This window comes from Aythya marila, assembly GCF_965140915.1.
Source record: "Aythya marila genome assembly, chromosome: 2".
Taxonomy (NCBI): Eukaryota; Metazoa; Chordata; class Aves; order Anseriformes; family Anatidae; genus Aythya; species Aythya marila.
This window is the reverse complement of record NC_139043.1, coordinates 81,019,904-81,043,320: the sequence shown is the minus strand read 5'-3', so window position 1 is coordinate 81,043,320 and position 23,417 is coordinate 81,019,904. Positions and strand designations below refer to the sequence as shown.

At 40.9% G+C, this 23,417-nt stretch overlaps 1 protein-coding gene across 1 annotated transcript in view; it reads right to left on the bottom strand.

The window, feature by feature from the left end:
* Positions 1-23,417, bottom strand: part of GMDS (GDP-mannose 4,6-dehydratase) — a 405,498-nt gene that overhangs the window by 50,838 nt on the left and 331,243 nt on the right. Inside the window, exon 9 of the mRNA XM_082752810.1 lies at positions 21,755-21,851. Coding sequence (XP_082608936.1) covers positions 21,755-21,851 — 97 coding nt within the window. The remainder of the gene's footprint in view (positions 1-21,754; positions 21,852-23,417) is intronic.

The window sequence follows — 23,417 nt, the reverse complement described above, 5'->3', positions numbered from 1 at the left end:
TGGTGACCGCCCGCCAGCCTGACGCAGCTCCATTTACCATAACCCTTTGGGCCCTGCCCGTTAGCCAATTGCTCACCCATCGTATGATGTTTTTATTTAGCTGTATGCCTTCCTTCTATCCACTGGCTGGATCTGTTTTCTTCTACCTTGTTATACAACAGCTTTTCTCCATTATTCTACACAGGTGAACTACTATGGCAAAACTTCGCTGCACATGGTTATCCAGTTTGTTTATGTTACCACCACAAGCTGCACACAGTACTGAGGAGAGGAGTGTTTTAGCTGTAAATCGCAGTTCTGAGCCACCTTGCCCCTTTCAATCCCTGCAGTTCTTCCAGTATAAAGGCCACATTGTATTTAAAATCCTGGTAAAGGTATGGGAGAAATGAATGGCACACATATGTGGAAGATCTGTGGCAAAAAGGGCACTCGGGCAGGCTGGTTTGGTTGTACCTTCCAAAGGCTGGAGGTGCATTAAACACAACCCTCACAGTCTGCCTCAGTCACATCCGAATTTATCAGCACACCACAATTCAAATAGAGGATAGCCTTAACATTGGTTGCTGAGGTTCATGCTGACCCCTGCACAGCATGTCACTCAAGGCTGAAAATGTGGATGGATACCTCTCAAACACTGTCATTTTACAATGGTGACTTGATTAACTTGTTTCAGTCTGAAAACTGGAAATCTGACATTAGCACAATTAAGGGAATTAATTAAAATTAATATCTGAATATTAATTAAATTAATGGATAAAAGCAGCAACGGCTAGCAGTGATGGAAATAGTCTGCCCTTTTAATAAATCTTAGTGACAAAAGCAGAATGTGTGACAGGCATTTAATGCTGCTCCTTTAGTGTGCACAGCTAATCCATATGAGAGGCAACTTTCAATTTTACAACGGGCTTTGCGCCACCAGAGATATGATGGAAGGGAGTGGGAGTGAGAAATGAAGCTTAGCTAACTAATGAGTTGGGGCTATCCGCTGTTTTTGGCTGAAGAGCTGTTGCTTAGTTAAATATAGCAGTTATTCTCCTGGCAGTGCAGAGATGAACACCTCATGAAATGAATTAGTCACATTCCTATGGTTTGATTTCTCATGATCTGTAAAATTTTAAAACTGATCCTAATTCCCAGATCTTAGTTTTTGTGCCAGATTCACCAGACAGGAAAATATTAATCTACTGGGATTTTTCAAGGAATTTTCTACATCTAGGGATGCTGAGAATATGTTTCTCTAGAATCAAATAATAGCAATACTGCTCTCCTCCTTGCCCTCAAAAACACTTTTAACCTCTGCAAGTCTCTATTGCCTGTATCACGTACTCTACAATGGCTATTGAAGGACAAGAGTGGAGTTAAAGCTATTCCAGCTCTTCCTTTTAACCCAAACAAACACAAACCCTATTGCTCTCTGTTCTTTTTTCTCTTGACACCAGGGAAGATTTTTGTTGAATCTTCCACTTCTGCAAGTTCTTCTTGGTCCTCAACCCAGCATTGTGAGAACCTCATCTCTGCAGAATATGAGCACTGCACCTTCACTGAGACTCCATGTCAGTCCCACTTGGGACTTTGTGTCACTCCTTGGACTGCCTTTTTCTTGGGAACGCCTAGTCCAAGGAAAAATCAGAGCATGCATCGGGAGCATACAGCTCGGCATTCATCTCTGCAGGCCAGGACTGAAGGAAGGTACTCCTGGGACATAACGGGTGAAGTGAATCAGGGACAGACTGATTGCCGTGCTCAGAACCTGCTTCAGAAAGGATGGAAAGTAAAAGTCTCTGCAGCTATGTCAATCTCTGTCATCACACAGCTACTTCGGATCCCAAATACACTAGTCTGATTCCCCTGCAGCAAATAATAAGGGAAATAATATATTAATAAATATGGAAGAAATTGATGTCTAAACTCTTGCAAGGAGAGCCCATCCAATAAAACCAAGTGACACTAACATCGGTGCAACTGAGATGACGTGTTTCACAACATGGTTCATGAATCCCTCTCAGCCTATGGACATTCTCCAGGAAAAGAAACTCTGAATAGGTTGTGAAAATAAAACTGTATCCCAAATCCTTATACCTGCCTTTAAAACTGCACTGAAAAACAACAAAAATCAAGGAAGGTACAACAAATCAGCTAAAGTTTCAGCTCTCAGACCTCTTCAAAGCGTCATTGCACCTTGCGTATTTATGGCTACGATGATATATAAATGCTTCTGTCCACATAATACTGAGAATTTACACAGAGTGGTAGTTGGGCAGACTTTAGTCAAATGCAGTCTTCTGAAAAGACAAAATAATACAAAATAATACAAAAAACAGCTAAAGGCTAATCCTGATAACAACGTTTTGCCTCCTCAAGGCAGACATGATGTTATAAATGTAAAATTTCCAAGTTTTGTGGGGTGTGGGGGATTCCTTAAAACTGACGCATCCCTTCCCTTGGGCATTGTCAAATCTTGAACTGAACTAGGAAGCCAACACTAGTCTTCCTACACTAGACAGACTCAAAAGAGAGAAGATTCTGCTGGAAACATCAATGTGAAGCTGTGCCAAGAAAGTGTGTTTTCTCAGCAAGAAATGACACCCTCTATTTGCTTTGTCCTGGGATAAAGTAAACAAACAAATTATTAACTTGATTATTTCACATTTTGGACATGGCACTAATCACAGCTTTGATAATGAAACTCCACTGCACTTTGGAGCTTTTAGCTTGAGGTCAAGCTTAGGAGGCCCATGAAATGCATAATAAAATACTCAGGACCCATAGAGGGAATTCAGCAGAACAAATACATGGAGCAAAGATTATAATCCATCTCTCCTGCATAGGGTCAAAAAGACTCAAGACTACCCACTTGATTGTGTTCCTTTCCTCAGGGCGACTCAGGGATGCAATCAAAGCCACTTGCTCGACACAAAACATAAGGGGAAAGAAAAAAATAGCCTGAATCTGCAGTCTGGATGGGTTGCGTCTGGTGGCAGACATGGTGGGCTGCTGGTGTATGGCATTTCTTACAGCCTGACTTCACAGTGTGTCAAGGCTAAGATCCCAGGGTCTGGACCTCTTTCTGAGCAAGTCAAATTACGCTTAACCACACAGCCACACTGCCCCATCTGTGACCTCTTCTCCTACATCCGGAAGGACCCACCCTCTCTGTAAAGACAGTTAATTGCATCTCCATGATAATTTAGCCTGAAGACTGCTAGTAAGTAGAGGCTATCAATTGTGTTGAAGTATGACTGCTGCTTTTTGTGTTCCAGATTACTATCCACCAAGGATTTCCTAATGCTGTTGGACTCTTGCCCATATATGCAAAGACAATTTGAAGTGTTAAATGAGATGCTTGAATTGAATTGCAGCTCTTGCTACGGCCAATGCAGATTATTTCCACTGAGGAAACCACCTCCTTTCTTAATTGCAGGGAGGTGTTTTACATGCTTATTTTACAGACAGTGTTTGCATCGCACACAGAGATAGCTGTAAACGCACAAATGTAAAGTAAGAATTAAAATGCTTCCAAGGTTGCAAAGAACATAATAAATTAAAAAAAAAAAAAAAAAGTTTAAAAAGCCAAGCATAATGTATGTGTTGTTACACCAGTCCTAAATCCTAGATTGTGAGGTTAGGACTGGAAACATGGAGAACTCTGAAGTCACTAAAAGCTTCTTGCTTTGAAAATCTGGCTGAAGCAATAATTATTGTTTTGCTTTCCCAAGGAACATTTTGATTTTGGAGAAATAATATTCCTTTTCACCTCAAAATGTAAGTAACTGGGACACTGAAAAACTTCAGTCCATTTAACTCTGAAGATGTACAATGTCTCTCGTCTTCTTGTTTGCACAGATGTCACATTTCTCCAGCCCAAGGTCAGAATTGTCACAGATGCATTTGTACTTGTACTTTTGCATGTCATTTGTACTTGTACTTTTCCATGTCACGTAAGCAGGATTTACTATTCTCAGCTCATCGCACCCCTAAATAAAACAGCAGCATTTTATGCAAGGGAAATTGAATAAGGTGATCAACAGAAAACACTTAGTGGCCACCTTAGCCACTTCTGAAGACAGTCATGCTTGGGTAAGGTTACTTGCAGTAAATCTACTGCTTTCCTTTATCATGTCTACAGTGCCAGCAGTCGGTATTAACTGATTTGGAAAACCAAGGTCACTTCTGACATGTTTATATCACGAGCCTCTGAGTAGGGTAAGACTGGTGAAATAAAATACTTATTTTCCCAAGGATGAAGATTTACAGCTAAAGCAAGCCTTCCCTCTGTGTCTCTGTCTTTCCACCAATCCTAGCTGCAGGGGAGTATTTATACCACAACCCTGCTGAACTGCAGACCTTTTCAGAGTGCTCCAGCTTTGCTGGCAAGCATTGCAACCCTAAGGGCCAAGACACCAGCCGCCCCCTTGCTTCCTCTGCGAGTAACCTCGGAGGGGATGCCTAGCTCATAAATCCCCCCTGAAGCAGCACTCAAGATCCTGGGGATCTGTCCGCAGCTACGTGGCCCAGTGTCCCTCTAAGCATCAACTCTAATATTACGATGATTACTGCCAGCTCTTCATGTGGGACTGAGCTTGGGAGCGAATTAAATGTGGAATGATTTACTGTTTTGCATCAAAGTGGACTTTCAGTTGCTCACACAAGTAAGTGAAAGAATCTGAATAGCACTGAGGCTATAACACTGTTGTAGTCAGACAGAGGGGAAGAGTTTTATAAACTCTCTCTCTCTTTTTTTTTTTTTTCTTTATACCAACGCTTCAGAGTAGCTGTACAGTGATACTCATAAGCATTCTAATTACAGCATTTCATTAGAAAAAAAGCAGAGGGAAAGACAGTGGCAAAGGTTTACAAATTGACAGGACAGGACAGCGTGTGCGGGCAGTTTTTGGAACTTGCCTTAATAAAAGAAAGCAGGCTGTAATTCCCATTCCCCTCTGTCTCACAGTCACCCCACTGACAACCCTGACTGCAGGGTCTGAAGCCTTCTGCTGAGAGCATTCACTTTCCAGCAGTAGGATTCCTGTTGCAAACACACACCACGCAAGTGTGGCCGGGGTTCCCCTGAAGGCCGTGCCCACCATTTCAGTCTCGGCTGGACGGCGATCATTTCCATACTTGTCCACTTTGGTCACTGTATGCTGTACTGTAACCCATCCATTTCACTGACATTAAAATCAACTTCATCTCAAGAACCAACGGCCCCATTTGTTTTGTATTTGAATGTGAAGAAGATTTGTTTCACATCCCACAGCTTACAATTGTGTCAGTTCAATGCAGTTTCCTAAGAGGACATACACTATCAGTAAGGCTGCCTCTTCCCATTTTCCATTAACAACAGTTCTCAAGACTCTCATTTCACTAACCTTTGAGCTCGCTTCCTTTGGCGAATGGCTACAAGCAGGAAGGGGAAATAATGGGGTATACTTAATTCAAAGATACCAAAGCCCAAAGACCCTTGTAGCTAGGCTGTAACTCAGAGCATCATCAAACATTCCCTAGATCTGTTCTGCTATAACACAGTTCCCCATTACTTTGTTATTTTTGAGCAGAACACCAAGGAATCCAGTGCAGGAAGAAAGTAGTAACTATGATATATTCACTACATAAAATTATCTATTGTCATTTATCTTCTCTGTTGCTGAAGCTGTAACTGCTTAGCATCTTTTTAGCATTCCACTCATTAACCAATAATGACCAATACTCACAAAAACAGGTATTTATTTTTAATAGTGCTTCCTATTAAGATTCTTCTATAAAATTCTATGGTTTTATATGCTAACAGTCCCTAGCACTTTGTTTTACAGAAGTGTTAGGATAATGCTCTGGGCAACTACTCAATTAGTACTGGAGTACAAGTATGTTAACCTAGACCTCTGAATTGGCAAAGCTATAAATGCATCTTAATACACTGTTTAATTAGAAGAATGGTAAACTTCCAAACATCTGTGCTGCTTCAGATACCCTTCTGGAAATATAGCCAGACAAGGACTTTAGAGATGGGTAATGGAAAGACGTATCAGAAAGAGAGAGCTAACAAGAAATGCTCACATTGCTGGTGATTCTGGCAGGGGAAAAATACTTCAATAAAGAACAAATTATTTTGAATTTCCATCTATGCACTAAACAGCAGTTTTTTATAGGTGCTCTCAGCCTACTCTGAAGCTGTATGCAATAAACTGTCAAACAAATCTGAGAAAGTACCAATTTGGCTGTGAAGTTCTGTCATTTTGTGTTTCGCAATCTTGCCCCTCACTACGCTTAAGAAACTGTACAAGACACAGATTTTGTAGCTCATAAGAGAGTGTAACAAATGCTTTCCAAAAGGCATTGGCTGAGTCCTCGTGAACTGCTTTCCCCCTTTTATAACTCCTCAGCAACCCAACTGGTTGCAAAGCGTCCTGCAGAGCCGTCCCTCCAGCTGGTGTTTGCCTCCTGACAGAGCTGCACATGGATTACAACTCCCAGCAGTATCTGAGCACTGTTTAAATGGGATTTAAACAGAGAAGAAAGAGAGAGAAAGCACATGTATGCGTGCGGCACATGCATCTTATCAAGAATGAACACCAAATGAAATTCTGTTTCACTTATCAATATCTGGGGGGAAAAAAAAAATAAAAGAAAAAAAAAAAAAGGCAAAAAATATTGGACACCCTCCTTCCTTTTTGTATGTAGAATACTTCCAGGCTGAGTTTTTTTTTGCTTTTATTCTCGGTGAGCAAGAGTTGGGATTCTTGAGGGTCCTTTTTAAAGGCATTTTCTAGAATAAGACCCATAGTTTTGTTTCTACTAAAAGACTAAGAAACTTGTGTGTTCAGCTAGTTGGGCAGCAAAAGCAGAAAGCAGCGGTTGGTGCTGGGGATCAGTGGGACTCACTCCAGCAGACTCATCAGTGGGGCAGGCAGAAACAGGGAAAGAACAAGGACTAGTCAGGGAAGAATTGAGCAATGCTGGATTTGGGGAATTTGAGTTCTGGGGTAAGGGTCCTAGATTTCTTTAAAAGCAAGCAAGCAACGCACCCAAACCTGTGTAAAAATGCAAGGACTACGTTTCAAAAAGCAGAACTAAGGGATAACGGGCAACTGTGGCGAAAGAAGAAGGAAAATATTGGAATGACTAATGGTCATACAGGAAAGTGATGATTAGAAGATCACAGTACAGGCAGTTAAAGTGGACAGCTAGGGAAAGAAATCAATATCAAGACAATGTATGTCAATAGAGATGTATACTCACGCTGTGCACAAGCACATGGTGAAAGGAAAGAGGACAGGAGACAAGCCTTAGCCCTGCAAAAAACCTCTACGCTGCCCACATGACATGCACCAGTAGCAGAATTAAGCTGATACGTGAGCGTACTCAGGTAGTAACAACCTTCCACTGTAAGACACATTTTAATGTAGAGATGGTACGTAGAACCAGGTCACAGTATAAATGAAATGCGTTCCCAAACTCTCCACACAAAACTTTCTGATTCTTTAGCATCAGAAAGTGTAGATAACACACCTCAGGGGACGCACTAAATCTGTAACATTAAACTATTTGACCCCTAACTCTTTTTCTTTTTTTTTTTTCTTTTTTTTTTAATGGAAAATGGATGGGACAGATCTATTTCTATCTATTAGATACCAGCTGCATCTTTCTGAAAGAGAAAAAAACAGATGCCATAAAACTCTTATAAGGGCTAGATGAAACAACATTTATATCCTACAATACTTTTGTTGTTTTGAATATAAAATACACCTTTTAAAGTACGCCTCCAGGAACACTTCTGAAGATTCTTTGCAACTGCCAAAAATGTGCACTGTTTTGACATTTATAGCAACACAGTTACCAGTATAACACTTGTATGATATAGCCAACAAGCCACTATTGCATTTTTTTTTCCTGATTATATTTGTAAAATTTGTCTAATGAGCTGATAGCAATAGGAGATCATGGCCCCATGTCAGATACTTTCATTTTCTTTGGATCTTCCTTAAACTGCAGGCACACGAGACCTCAAAAAAAATGTGTCAGTGCAAATATGTGAGTTTACAGTTGCAGACCATTAATTTGAAACTCTAATGCAAAGAAAGAGGGGCTTAAAATTTCAGAACAGGCTTCCATTGATCCACCAAGGAGTGGAAAGTACTAATAAAAATACTGCAAAACGTTTAAAGATGGTATCCAAGGAATTTCCAGTAAGACCATGAGCTCTTTGGGTCTAAGAACTCTCAAAAGCTGTCCTGTTACCCAGCCAATGAATCAGGTTTGCTTACTTCAGCTTTTCATGAAGATGGAAGTCTGCATTTATGGGTCTGAACCTTAGTAGGCGTAATAAGCAGGTTCCTGCAGACATTCCTCTCAACTAAGCAGAGAAATCACAGTGATTATTACAGTTTGTCTCTAAAAACCTCTGCCATCAGTAAGGATCTTCCTGCTCTAACTGCTGCAAATGTGGACAAAAATGACTTTTTCTGCACAAAAACTCATAATCTGAGGTCATGCTGCATATGGCTCAATTAGCCAGCAACATGAAGCCTTACTGCTACTGTGACAAAAACAAGGTTTCAGATGAGCTAATTTACCCTGCTTGCTTCCCTTACTCAGCATACCCTCAATATGTGAAATGGGGGACAAAATTAATCGAGATATAGGGTAGTAAGAGGAGACAGCACCATAAAACAAAAGTGGTCATCACAACACACAGTAAGTCACAGCGTATCAGTAGGATAATTATTTCTGTGGGCATCAAAGAGAAGAATTTTCAGGAGGGATCTGAGGGTACATAGTGAGGAATCTGCTTGCTTTGAATCAGCAATCAATGGGATGCTTTGTATAGGAGGTAAAAAAGAAGCAGCAAAACAGTAGAACACACTTGTAAGCCCCCCTCTCTAATACATCATCACCTTATTAGGCCAAACTACAATGAATTAGGGGGATGAGAACAGACAATATTTGGGACATGAGCAAATGATTTTGTCAGCATGCCTGGAACTTAGCTTTGGAGGAAGCCATCTCTATATCTATGCTTAAGGCCATGTGAATGTGCAAGGTCACTTACCACCACAATATTCAAAGCAATCATTTTAGTTCACGTCTATGTGAATTCTATAGTTTTATCATGCTCAAGGCCTTATATATTCTTTTTTTTTTTATTTTTTATTTTTTTAAGCAGCCTAAATGTAAACTTGCAGCTGAAACACATTCAATTTGAAGAAACAAAAGCAACACAGGAAGAGTCTATCAAAAAAACTATATTAGTTCTTTTCACAGTGCTAGGCTTAACTGTACAAGTGTTTCTGGAAATGTTTAATAGAACAAAAGTCTGTGAAAAAAAAAAAAAAGAAAAAGAAAAAAAGATAGGCACAGATGATGTAAATGTCTTTTTTTTTTTTTTTTTCTTAATAATCATTTTTATATTGCCTAAATCCCCAAAGTCAGTGTCTGGACTCTGTCTGGAGGCTTCCCAAAAATCACTGCTTGTCAACACCCCTTCCACAGAAATGAGTCTGTTTACCTCCACCAGTGCATTGTCAAGTCATCTCTTCCCATTCGTATTACAATTCAAATTGGTATCCTTACAGAAAAGTCTAAACCTCCCTTTCCTTTTCCATCTCTCTAATAGATCTACGGCCCACAATAAAATAATTTATAGCAACAGAATGTCTCTTTTCAAGGTGCTGCTCTGCAGAGATCTCCATAAATGTTTAGACGGTACTGATTTTGAGAAGATCAAAATTTAGCCAGGTGATAACAATGAATGAAAGGGAAACAAAATAAAGGGAAAAAAAATAAATAACTGGATATTCATTCACTCAGAATCCTGATCCAAAATTAACATTTTCCTGTATAAGAACTTGATAAAAAGTTCATTACCCTGTTTCAACAACATTCTCAAGGCTTTTGGAAAAGAGACACAGGTATGATACATTTGCTGGAGCATGCCAGTGTCTTGAACTGTCCTTGCTAGGCTACACATGACCCTTGAGAAAGTCTTCACATCACCAAATGTTTGAGGGCACACTGGCTGTACTATGTCTTGTTAAGTTCTGCTCATAGGCAACTGCAAGCAGAGTCAAGCTGAGTTCTTGGCAATTAAAAAAACATCACTGGGAGGCCTGAGGGACAACCCAACTTCCTCAGGCTTTACAGAAAAAAAAAAAAAAAAAAAAAAAGCAGTCAGCAACAAGGGAAAAGCTGACACACAAATCGAGGATGCATTTACTTCTAACATATTTAGCTTCTGTCTCCAGCAGTCACTGGCATTCATTGGTGCGTGGAAAATTAGTTGTTGATTAAACTTCTCTGACCACAGGGCATACTCCTTCAGCAAACCCTTTCCTCTTACCGCCACAGATGGGACAAGCCTTGACAGACCCTGACAAAAGCAACGGTGACTCCAACCACTTCATCACATCCCTCCCAGCTCAAAGCTGTGATAACTTATACCCAGATATATGAATGGCAGCTGTGTTCTCCTAGTGCTATCGCAAAACTTTCCAGTCAGTTGTCTGTATGTCAAGGTATGAAATACCCATTTGATGAATTCTGGTACATAAATGCTGATCCTGACAAAAACCACTGCGAGCACATCAGCTGCCACCTCTCACAGTTGTGCACACGGATGGTTTCTCCCAGAAGTTCCCTCCTAGCAGTCATGCCTCAACACCTGCTTCTTCTGCAAGCAAATCGCTAGCTGAAGTGGCTGCTGGATGTAGATGCCTGCATCCAGACTATTCTCAGTCATAGCAAGCTCTGCTATCAAGAGTATCAAAGATTATTGTTCCAGGCATTAGTCTGGAGTAGGAAATCCTTCACAAAGCCACATTTAAGAACTTAATTAAGTCTTTTTTTAAAAAACTCCATCCAGCAGCTAAGCCAAAGTAGAACTAATTGTGGTCACTAATACTAGAAGACAAAAATAAGAATACTTCTTGTGAGTATTCTGGCACGCAAACTGCCTATCATCCATCACCAACTCCCTTTGGCTGTTCTTCAAGTGCACATAAGTCTTCATTGCTGTGAATCTCCACTGTAGTGAATGATGTGCTTTCCTGTATTTCTGTTCTCACTCCCATGTCCACCTTTCTCTTGCATTCACTGCGGCACACAGCTATTGAGTTATTATACAAGTGGGTGGCTTACCTTTAGGGCTAGTCAGATTCTAATCATGCCAACTTTCTGTTTACAGTGCCAGAGCTGTCTGGCTCTTCTGGATTCACTTCTTCAGTCAAGACTAATTTTGTTTTTTATTTGAAGCTTAGAAGCCTTGCAGAAGGCCTCTGACAAATACGTGAAATGCAGAGATAATACCAATAAGCGCCTTGGGGAGGAGACAGAGAAAGAAAGGTCAGGAAAAACACCTAAATATTACCTTGGGTACTCATCTGCAAGCCCTTTAAGCCAACTACGTGAGGGATAAAAGACTGTGGTAACCATATAGGATTAGCACTACAGAAGAATTGTTTAGAGTAAGGAGTGAATGTCACAACATGTGATCAGTGGTGACACTGCAGTATAAGAAAAGGCCCTGGTAGGCTTTGTTTCCTAGTTAAGAAAACAGTGCACAGAACAAACTTGGTCATATCACTCACCTGCGCTTTTCCTAAAACCTCACATTTCTTCTGTTTCCAATTTCACCTTCACAACTAACTTTTTAATCTCTCCCAACACATGGAAACAGAAACTAGGATCAAGGGGGAAATGCTGCCAAAGATTAGAGGTTTGGGAATTTACAACTGTTATCTAAGGGAAAACTACAGTGGGAGCCAATTGCTTTAGTCAGAAGTCTTTGTTATTGTAAAGAAGCTTTAATATATATGTTTTTGCTTTCTAAATCAGAAGGTGGAAGTGTAGTATTTTATGGGTCAATCAGAAGAAAAAATAAAAACAAAAGCAATTCAACTCCTAGTCACCCAATCTGGAAATTTGTAAAAGTAAGGTCTGCAAAGCACTAACTCAGTAACAGATGTAGTGAATTATAAACATGAACTTGTCACAGATTACTGTAAAAAAAACCAGGCAGGCGTCCTATTTTAAAACACATTTTTTGTTTTCATTATTGTTAATCCACCTTTCCCCTTACAGCTATTCGATACGAAGCATGACTGCAGAGTAGTACCGGTTCAGCAGTCTGGAGGAATAAAAAAAAAAAAAAAAAAAAAAAGAGTTTTCCAAAATTACAGAACAATGTTCCAAAAAGAAAATCTGATTTAAAAAGACATTTCTGTTCAGCAGTCAAGTGGTCTGTTTTGAATTTCAATGGCTATCTGCAGCACTGAGGTTTCTGTGTCATTGCATACAGAAAGAGCTGAGGAGGAATGGTGCTGTCATACTCCATTCCTAACCACAGCCCAGCAGATAAAGTCTGAAGTCACAAGTCAGCTGAGAGCTCTACCAAGACTATTAAAATGCACTGGCAAGGCTGGAAGGAAGACATTTAAATCAAGCCAGGTTAGATGTTTCAAAGGGATGAGTGACTGATCCTGTTTTATGTCATGCCAGGCAATGCTAATAGTTTAAACACTAGCTCTGTCAAGTGAGGAATAGATGTATTATTGTCTGTGAATTATTAAAATTGACTTCACCTACTCACCTTCAGACTTTCCAGGCTGAAAGGGAAAAAATAAAATCAAGAAAAAAAGTCTTTCAAGGGAGGCCTACACTCTTAATCTATTACTAATGTCTTCTTGAATCCTGTTAATATTTTTTATATTGTCTGCTTTGGTGAGCTCAGACTCTATATGTGAGGAATGAGCAAAAATTCCAGCTGATCCTAGGCATAAAGCTCTTTAATGTTTAAGTCTCTCCTGCCTTGCAGATAAATACTGTCTCCCCTTTCACCCATCCAGCTGGGACATCAGACAGTTTGGGGAGCTTCCAAGATGGGCACAAAGATCCATTTCCTGGTTCATGATAAGTACTATTGATGCTTGTGCCACAAAGATCATTTTCTGTGGTTTTATACAACAACAAACTTTTAAAAAGTTGCTTAGACCGACAAGGCTCAGTTTCTCCTGCAACTCAGCCACAGAAGCTCTCCTGCAACACTAGAGAAGTATTAAGGATACTAAATAATAAATAAAATGCTTAAAGTTTTGATAAGGCAAGTATCATCACTACAGGCTTATAGTGGAACACAAAGATGAGACATGAAGATATGGAAGGTGGTTAAACACTAATTGGCATCATCATCACAGGGTGGCAACAATAACAAAGGTCCCACCTCATTTTACCTCCATCACAAATTTGTTAATTTACAAATTATGACTCTAAAAGTGGAAGAAGGGAAGAGTGACGGTTTGTTTATTTTGCAAACGACCAGTTCCAAACCTCCACTTCCTTTCAACCATTTGCCTCTTCAAAAGAAATTGCTAATAGTGAAGGATAAAGATATGAGTCTGAAAAAAAAACTTCTTGTGGATTTTTTTTGGGGAGACAGAGGACCTCTATGATCAATCTGAAAGCAAGCCTGAGTACCACCAAAAAGGTACTCCCTCTTGCAAATTAGGCTTTCATTAGAAAAAATGAAAAAGCAGTTTTGGTCTTTTGGTCTCCCTCTGTCTCTCTCTCTCTCTTTTTTTTTTTTTTTTTTTTTTTCCTTCTGAGCAGAATGCTTCTTGAATATTTCTCCATCTCCAACGTAAAGTCAAAACTTTCCACACTTTTTAGAGGAATAAACTTTTAATAACTAAAGAAACAGAACAAGAAAGCGAAAGAAACCTACTGTCATTTCTGGACTGTGAAAAACTTGAAAAACACAAAATGAAAGCTCTTGGAGACCAACCCCCAAACCCTCCTCCTTCCTCAGAACTGGCTGCGTGTTTATGTATTTCTCCTCGGCTTTGTCCATATGGCCCTTTCTCACTGCTCTGAGGTGTCCCTCAGAGGGACAACTGAACTCACTCTGATAACAACATCAACAACAAGAAAGTAACACTTAGACATGTAGGAGGAGGGATGTGATTTTGAGAATTGGTAGCTTGAAGTACCATCCTTCAAACAGGAATATTAGTTGTCACAGCATATCCAGTCTAGGGACAGCTGCACCCCCAGACAGCCACTGACTCAATATTGAAAAGGCTGATGTCAAGACATCTGCTGACCCAAACCCAGCAGAAGCTGCTTTTAAAACAGCACTAAAACCATCTTCTGGTTCCTCAGATGAAACACACTAACAGCCTCTTCCTTTATGCACCCACTCACCCATAAAATAAAATACAGTAGAAGTCAGGCAAGCTCTTGAAAATGCTGGAGAAATTAGCAAGAGAGGAGTTTAATCCAGATTTGCTGAAGAAAACCTCACCTCTGTCTCATATCCTCAGTATTCAAAAGCGACTTTTATTGTCATATAAATCATGTATTTTATGGTTCTGTGCTGCCACTCTAAAACCATAGCAAATGTTGTGTTGGCACAGCATACTTAAGAGGTTATAACATGGTGGGAACCACAGTCACAATGAACAGTATTATTAACATACTGCTTGACTTTTGCTTTTAAAATCCTACTGTAAAATAAAAGAAACAGGCTCCAAAAGGGAGACAGATTTTCAGAAATGCTCACACTTTTGAACGCAAATAAGCAATCAGGTCAGTAAGTGACCTCCACTACCTCTGACAACGAGGTCTTTGGAAAGCCCTGGTGGGAACAGCTTCACGCTGAGTGCTCCACCAGGTCTCCAGTCTCACCCAAGTCACTAGGCACTCCAAAATGTGGTCTGAACCATAGTTCAGCTCTTTTGAACACCTGATCTCATGAAGGAAATGGGGAAGGGCTGTAGGTAAAAGGCTGTAGGTAGTGGGAACCCTTGATGGGAAGCAATGCTTGGCAGTTGTGATGAATGTGTCTTTGGTGCTGCCTGTGCCTGGACTTCGGTTGTGGCTTTAGCCCATTCCAGGCTTTCTCCCACCCTTGTGACCTCCCTGCAGGGGCTTTGCATTTCCCACCACAGCTGCTGAAGCACAGGGAGTGTTTGTGTGGGACAGGCGGTGATAAGAAAACAAGGCGAGACAACAGACAGAGATAACAGGCGGGAGGAGGCCAAATGGCAAGCCAAGAGAAGGGGGAGGCAGAGGGATAAGAGGTGAGATAAAGAAAGGCTTTCTGTGCATGAATAAACATGAATAAGTGAAGAGGTGGCAGTAAGACTTCTTACCACCAGGAAGGCGGAGAAGAATTACGGACAGGAAATGTCACTGCAGGAGCAGCTGATGAAAACTAAAGACTGCATGAACTTGGTCTAATCGCTTTTTGCCTGCAAAACCATCCTAGGACAACCTGGGTAAAGAAACTGTATTTCAGCATCTCCTCTCCTGCATACTGTGCTCACATACATGTGAGCACACATTCTGAGCATGCAAACAAGAATAGTCAGCTGGCACCTCCTGAGTTCCCACAAGAGTTTGGGCTGACCATCTAGTTCCCATCCATCACAGATGAATTGCTTTACTTCACATTATGATGCAGCAATGCACGTAAGCATGTCCATAGCTCCGAGTATGGAAACTGTCCCTATTAAGTATTCATGCCCTTGAAGTGAAGCACTTGCTTGGATGCTTGGCTGAATCAGGGCCTAATTACGGAGCTAAACAGCCTTCTGTCCTCATTCACCTCTCCCTCAGTCTTAATCCTCCAGTCACCTAAGTTTAATTTAAAAATCTGTTTTCAGGAGTTGAGCCTGGATCTGTCACATCTAAGATTGCCACTAATTGCTACGTGTCAGCATCATTTAGAAAAATGAGCAATGAATTAAAACCACCAACCCTTCTGCTTGGATGACAGCTTTATCTTTACATGAGCTTTTCAGTGGGCTTGCAATCTCTTTACCTACCCCCAGTGGAAAATAGCTTTGCCCAAAGTTAGTCATAGATTTCTTCAGCCAGTCTAACATTACTGAATAAAAAAACTACGGATCTTGTAACATATGAACATATGGTGCAACAGTCAGGGTGCAAAGTCACTCCAACTTACACCCCAGGAGGCTGGGACATCCTCTTCCTCTGGCTACTCTTGTCGGATAGTTGTGGTATTAGGGGATCAGAGAGCAGGCTCAGAGAGACAGGCTGATGTTCTCAGGAAGATCAGTGAAGATGTGAAGGTCACAGATGACACATGGCTGGCTTCAAAACCTCAGGAATGACAGCAGGGAAAGAGGTGGTGAAGGAAGAAGGGGAACAGAGCCAGTTGCAGAAGTTGCCAGAGACATATTTTGTTGGAGGCACAGCAGAGGAGGAGCAGGATGACGCAAAGAGAAGCAACTGAGTAAAGCACAGCATATGAGGACTGCAAACAGCAGTGTCCAGAGGGATTCCTTTACTGGATGCGGCTGTCTAATACTGATGTAATGAGCTAGTTATGAAGCGAAAAGTCAGAAATGTGTGTGGGAGTGTTGGAGGGGTACGTATTAGGTAGCTGCTCCCATAAAAAAGGAGGTAAGCTAGGGCTCCCGCCAAGCCTGTGAGGAGGATTAAACAGGACAGGGAGACACGCTAGACATGAACCTGCTGAAGATTCTCAGGTTTAATGACCTCAAACCTGAGAGGGGAAAACCTGTGAGTAAAAATGATCTTCCTATCTTTCAAGGAACTGCTAACGCAAGCGAAGTCAGGATGAGACAAAAAAAGCAGAGTGCTACCTGTGGAGGAACAGTGGCTCCTGCACAGAGCGCAGTGCCCTCAGCCCTCCTCCTCCTACCTCTACCACCTCACGGCCTCCCTCACGCAGCACAGTCCCTCTGCTCTGCCATACACGTGTTTCATGAGCTGAAACGTGCTGATATTGCTTTTTACCTCTTCCACATGCTCATAGAGAAACGCTTAAAGTGCTCAGTGCCTTGTGGATGGCACACAGTGACAAGTTATTATTGATCATTATTTTACTTGGCTGAATTTGACATGTATGTTTTCAGAGATGCTTCTGAAACGCCTGATACGTAAGGCCTGTAACTAAAATGAAAAAAATCTACTGCAGGTTTTACTAGCAGGAGAGACAAAGAAAAGGAAGAGGGTGGCAAAGGAATGCAGAGATAATGTGGAGTCTTAAGTAAGGAATGATATAAATATTTTGGCTGACACAGCAGCAAAGCCAGCTTGGAGGAGAATTAAGGACAACAGAGGCAATCATTTACCAAAGCAGTAGTTTTCAGATGTTGACATGTGTTTTCAAAACAAGAAATAAAATAAAATAAAATAAAAAACAAAACAAAACAAAAAGACAGGAGAAGACTGCCAGAGTTATGACAACATGCAACTTCTTCACCTGGCTGCCAGTGAGGAAAATAGACAGGAAAACTATCTGAAGATTATTCTTCCTTGAATGCTCTCATTTCATTTTCGTGACTATTAATACAGGTCGCACGTTGACATTGATGAGCATAAAGATCCTTAAGGAAGGGAAGCACGTGTTTCCTCATACAGACATCTAAACAGTTTACAAGCACAGGCTGCTCCAAACTTAAGAGTGGGAAATGAAGCTTGCATGGAAACTGAAGTGGAAGCACAAGGCAGTCAGGGTTTTGTGACCATGGTTTCATTAGAGTCTAAATGGTCTTTATGGCAGGAACACTTAGAGGAGTTCACAAATGTTTTTGACTTTAAGAAAGCTGACTTTGGGAGAATGTGATATGCCCCAAGGAATTTTTTACTGGAATCCTATGAAACATGGGAAACATAGAGCTGAATTTTTAAAAAACATCTGAAGAGACTGAAATTTAAAGCCGTCCTGCTTAATTCCAAAGAAGAAAAAGGGCAACTGAGGCCACATGTAGTTAAGTAAAGATGTAAAGTTTAGTGTAAGCAACATGTAGAAAACCTGGAAAATTTCTTTTTTCATATATTTCTGTAGATATTTAGATTCGACAAGCAATCCTTTGAAAAGTAACCAAGCTGGTGCAGAGGGATATGGAACTTCTTAGAAGTTAGAGCAGCTTGAGAGAAATAATTCCAGGAGGACAAAGTATCCTTGGACACTGTGCTGCTGTGAATTTTTCTGCTAACTATGGCATGGAGTTTCATTTATATCAGTGCTAGAAAGTACAGGGAGAAAAATGCTTAACTGCTTAAGGCATATAACAAAAAGAAGAAGTTAGCATACCCTTTTTTCTTTGAAGAAGAATAATAAGAGGCCTTATGTGTGCTTAAACATTAGCATCACATTGTGACAGAGGTTCTAGGGCTTGCATGAGGGAAGGAAATTTGCATTGATCTATGTACATCCTCAGAGTTACAGCCATGCCAGTCCATAACAAATGCAATGCATGAATTCAACCTGCAGCTCCTAATCTAAAAAAGCTGTGGGACACCTACAGAAACAGGTGGGATGAACCAGAAGGATTCCCTGTAACATACACAACACTTCCACATGGTTGAAATGTTTCTCCCCTTCATTCTTTTTTTCTTTAAAAGAAATATTAAGATAGAATTTATTAAATTCTTAACTGAAAAATACACATCTTAAGTTCTCTGGTGACGGGTCAGACCAATGAGACCTGAGGTTGATTTTCATTGTTGTGAGAAAGCACAATTAAATGATGGAAACACCAAGAACTGTTAGCTTAATATTTGCCATGCAAAAATACTAGAAGCAATTTTACTCAAACACTTAAACATATTTAACTTGATTAGAAGCAATGATTGTGGAACTCTTGGAGGGAAATACCTGCTTGACTATCTCACTTGATTTCTTCAGATACCATTGTTCTGTTGTTAATTTTAGGATTATTCCATTTTTTCTAATATATGTAAATATATTGCAAGAAATGACAGTGAGTTAATATCTTGCTGAAAGATAAGAAAATTAAAGACAGGACCAAATTCTATAAAAATTACCCCACTTCAGGGTCTGAGAGATGTGATGGTTCCAATATCCTCTGCTGCAGGGTTGCTTGTTTCCAACTGAATGAGCTGGCTCACAGAATCGTGTTTTGAATTTTTAAAATATATATATTTTTTAAGTCAAGTGGATTATTCAAATCCAAGGATAGACTAAGTTGCCTACCTGCATTCTGATTGTAGCAATAATTGAAAAGACTAGTGAGATCATTTCTAAATTCTACAGGTGAGTAAACTGCAGTGGAAACTTATCTTTTCATACCTAGAGCAGCAAATGAATGTAACATACACCCTTACCAGCCATGTGCTAAAAAAGACTGCAAAATGCATGAAAGCATCTTTATTGCTGTATCAATTTCAGTATAAAAAGCAAGCTTGTGATGGAGCTCTTGTGAAAATTGCTGATTTTAAGAAAGGCAGAAGTAATCATTTTTCTCCAAACCATACAGCAGGTTACAGTCTCCAAACACAATTTAAAAGAAGGGTCAAAAAGGATACTGAGAGGATACTAGCCAAAAGAAATGATAGCAATAGGTTTGTCGTTAGCAAGGCACAAGAATTGAAGGAGAAAGACAGGCATTAGAAGCATTAGCAGGAACAATTCCCAAGGCCAGTAAATATCAGGGGGCCCCAAAGCAGTCAAAAAGCAGAGTGAAGAGATTTAGAGTCGAGGCATTCAAAGAGTCTACTTAGTTTGACCAGAAGACAGTCTCACATTTCAAGGTTTCTTCTTCAGTACGGCTAAGCTTTTCAATGGGAGGCCTTGACCCCAGGGATCACTGACTGAAGAAAACAAATGTGTTTTCAAATGAATGTATTGGCACTGTCAGAACTGACTGTATACAAGATTAAATGTTATTTATTTTCACTTTTCAGAATACCGTGTTAAATTTTAGAGAGACAGACAGAAACATTTCCAAGTAAGACATGAGAATCTGAGCACTGGATTTTGTGTGTCAGCTAGGATTCAACAGCAGAATTCCCATTAACCGATCTGGCTAAGCCTCTTGCAAAAATGTCAACCTGAGGCGTCCTTGCCCTCAGCGATCTTGGTGAGGGTAGCAGGAGGGGACACGCGCCGTCAGTCTATTTCAGTTCTCTCATTGCTTTTCCTCGCTTTCTGGCAATGGATTAGGTTTTGGTCTGGCCTTTTGGAATCTCACAAATGTGATTCCCATTTGGTGCTTCGACCCCTGCTTGTGCTCAAGCAGCTTTCACAGCCTTCCTGGATTCCATGGGAACCGAGTAAGGAGCATGTTAAATGCAAGGCAAGATGGGGGCAGCGGAAGAGAGCCCAAGGGAAAAATAGGTTGTCTAGGGCAGACCAGATAATTTCAGATAAAGATCTCTACTGATCTCTATCTGCAGTGCTATTTGAAAGGCACATTGTGCTCTGTATTTGATACATCACTGTTTTCATGTGTAGACTCAACATCAATTGCATGAGCATTCCTGAAGAACTTCTGTTTACACACCGTCCCAAAATGGACAAGCATGTCATGAGCTGAATTTAAAATCCAGAAATCGTGTTCCCAAAATAGACCAATAAAGATGAAGAGAAGATGGTGGACAAAACTATTTCAGCAGAAAATGTCTGGGCACACAAATAAGGTGAAGCTCTAGCGAGGGCAACCAGTGGATGCTGAGGAATATGTACTCATTAGTAAGGAGTATGACAAAGCAGGAAAGCGGGTCTCACAAAGCGCAGACTTGTTGGGTCAAGTGTCCTTTTCCTGTTTGGCAAGTCCTTTTGTCTCTGTGTCCTCCTTATCATCCTGACACCTTACCAAAGCATAGAATGACGGACATCTCTTAATGACTTCCTAGCATTTGATTCTGGTACACGGGCCCAGCCCTTTTTCGCATACCACGAAAGCCTCTTATTCCCCTCTGAACTTCCACTTTAGAACCGATGTTCGCTTACACACACGCAGCTCCCCACTCACGCCCTGCAACCTGTGTCAAGACAAATGTGCTCGTCACACCTTGCTCATATCGGGAAGCTGAAGCCAGCACTTCTGAACGAGCTGACTGACAGCTGATGCTGTGTCAGCAGCCAGCGGGGCTGGTGTCACCCTCCCCAGGAGAGGAGAACATCCTCTCCTGGGCACACCCTCTCTCACTCCGCACAATAAGGCCTATTGTTCCCCGTGTCCAGAAACCAGGCTCCATCCTGTGCCATCTCCGTGCACTGCCACCATCCTGCCTGACTTGGGAGCATTGCTTTTTTTGTCTCCTAGCATGCTCACTAGATGATTTGAGCACAGGGTTAGAGGCCTGGCCTGCCAGCAGTGCGAGCGTCTGCCAGACTTCACTCCTGGGAGCGAAGACACGCTCTGCAAATGAGCATTTTCTAAATGAGATCTCACAAAACGCCTGAGAAAACAAAATCCACAAGCATGCTTGCACTTCTAAAATGGGCATTTTGTGATGCTCCCCGTTGCAAAAATCTAAGCTGAACAGGCGATACTCACTGAATGGAACTGAAACACTGCTACAAAGACACAGAAGGAGGACTTCAAAAATCAAGCCTATTAGTGCCCATCTTCCTCTACTTTTCCTTCTTGCATCTGGAGAAAAGATGACCACGAACCAATTCAGGACCAGAAGGCATCATAAGTTGTTTTATACTTCACTTTGTTACCCACAGGGTGACATTTCACTCCTCCAAGCCTCCCCTCTGCAATTCAGAGAGGGTGACGAGGCACAGCAGCATCTCCCCAGCAGGGCAGACAGACCCGCTCCTCCTGGGCAGTGCTGTTTGCTAGTTCCCAGGTAGCTGGCTGCAAAGGGGCCATCAAGCAGGCTAATTTAGAGCTCTAAAAGCTGGCAGCAGGAGTGCAATTAAGCCGTTTTCACAGACTGCTAGCCAAATGCAGCAATTTATTGGCTGAGTGATTGGATTATTCATTTGCAAAGCTAAGAGAGGGCATTTTCTTACCACTTCAGTTGGCCTGTAGTACTTGTGATTGACTGTCACATGAATCTTGCCAGTCTCTTTGCATCGCCCTACTTCATTTTCATTCTTCCCTTCCCACCTGTAAAGAAGATAAACATTTAATCAACCCATAATTACTTTAGTGCTCTGATCTTACCAACATTTGGCCTGCTTTCATTTACTTGAGGCTGGTGTCAATTCTCCCTGCAGGACAGTATAAACTCATTAGCTATAGGAACAAAGGCAGAGTTCAGACTTGAATGGAGCAACAATGGCTTTTGAAGTCTCTTTGTTTTGGTTTTTGATTCAGTGGAAGGTCTAAAATACAGGACTTCCAAATTAAACACATAATGTGAGGGGAAAATAAAACATCCCGATTTCAGAATGTTTCATGTATCTTCAAATAAATATGACAGTGAACCTTTTCGTTTGTGGATTGGGTCAAAGTTGTTTAAAATGGTTCTTAAAATATTTTTAATTCTTGTATTTTAGCCAATAGTTTCAGGAACACTTTAATCTGTTAATTTTATGGAAGTGAAGCTCTGTTTGAATAGCATTAAGCTGCATAATCTAATTTGTGCTTAACCAGGAAAAACAAAACAAAAACAGTTCTTGAATTTTCAGTCCTAGCTTGACATGGCACTTCACATACATGGACTGTAAACAATACTCACTACCTGCGAGCTTACAGTCAGCTCCTTTGTCTAAATTAGTTTCATATGTGTTGAACAGCCTGCAATTTGCTGTAATTTATGTGATCTGGTTCTGCCCTGGACTACTTGCTTAGCATCTGTCCTGGTCAAAATTTTTGGGCTGAGTATGGCAGCTGAACAGGCACAGTTTGATGGGTGAGTGGCTCTGCCTTTGCAAGGGGCAGACTGCAGCCAGGAAGCCTGAGGACAATGCTCCCTCTCAAAACAAATGTTTCGGATGAAACGTTTGGGAACATACATTGATGTCTCAAAACTAATTCACCGAACGTACAAAATCCAGAGTTATGATTGAAACCCTATCCGCTCCTTGCTTTTTGCTTCTAAGTATATCATGGGGCTCTGAACCAGCTTGGCACAAAAACACGGTGATGAAATCCTTTACTTTTTTCTGTTCAAGTAAAATCTATGTAATTTAAATCAGCGCTGTGATTTAGACTATTTAGCCTCAGTCATCAGCAATGAAAGAAAACTGCCCCTTGCCTCCCACTTACTAATTGTACCGCCAGTTCTTGGGATTTTGCCACAGATTTGATTTTTCTTTGCTCCCCTGCCCTCCCCCCCAGGCTTTCAGAAGAATTTAATTCTTTGACAATTTCAGCCTTCATTTTTGGGTTTCTAGCCCCAAGGGCTATGGAGGAAAATTTGAAAATGTGACCTCTGTGTACCCATGAAGGTTAAAACACCAAAAAGCAGAAGGAAGTACCAAATATGTATTATTACTAGTTTTTAAATCCCATGTTCTTTTTTAAGCAAAACTCATGACTTTTGGATGACTAGCAAAGCCTGTAGGATGCTTGATACTGGGAACACTTCACATTGAAATAATTTCCAACAGATAATAGCCATGATGAAGTCAGCTGTAGATAGTCATGACATGATGCTAAAGATGATTTATAACTTAAATTTTCTTCCTTTCTCTTTCACAGTTGCTCTGTTTGAAGCCTGCACTGTAA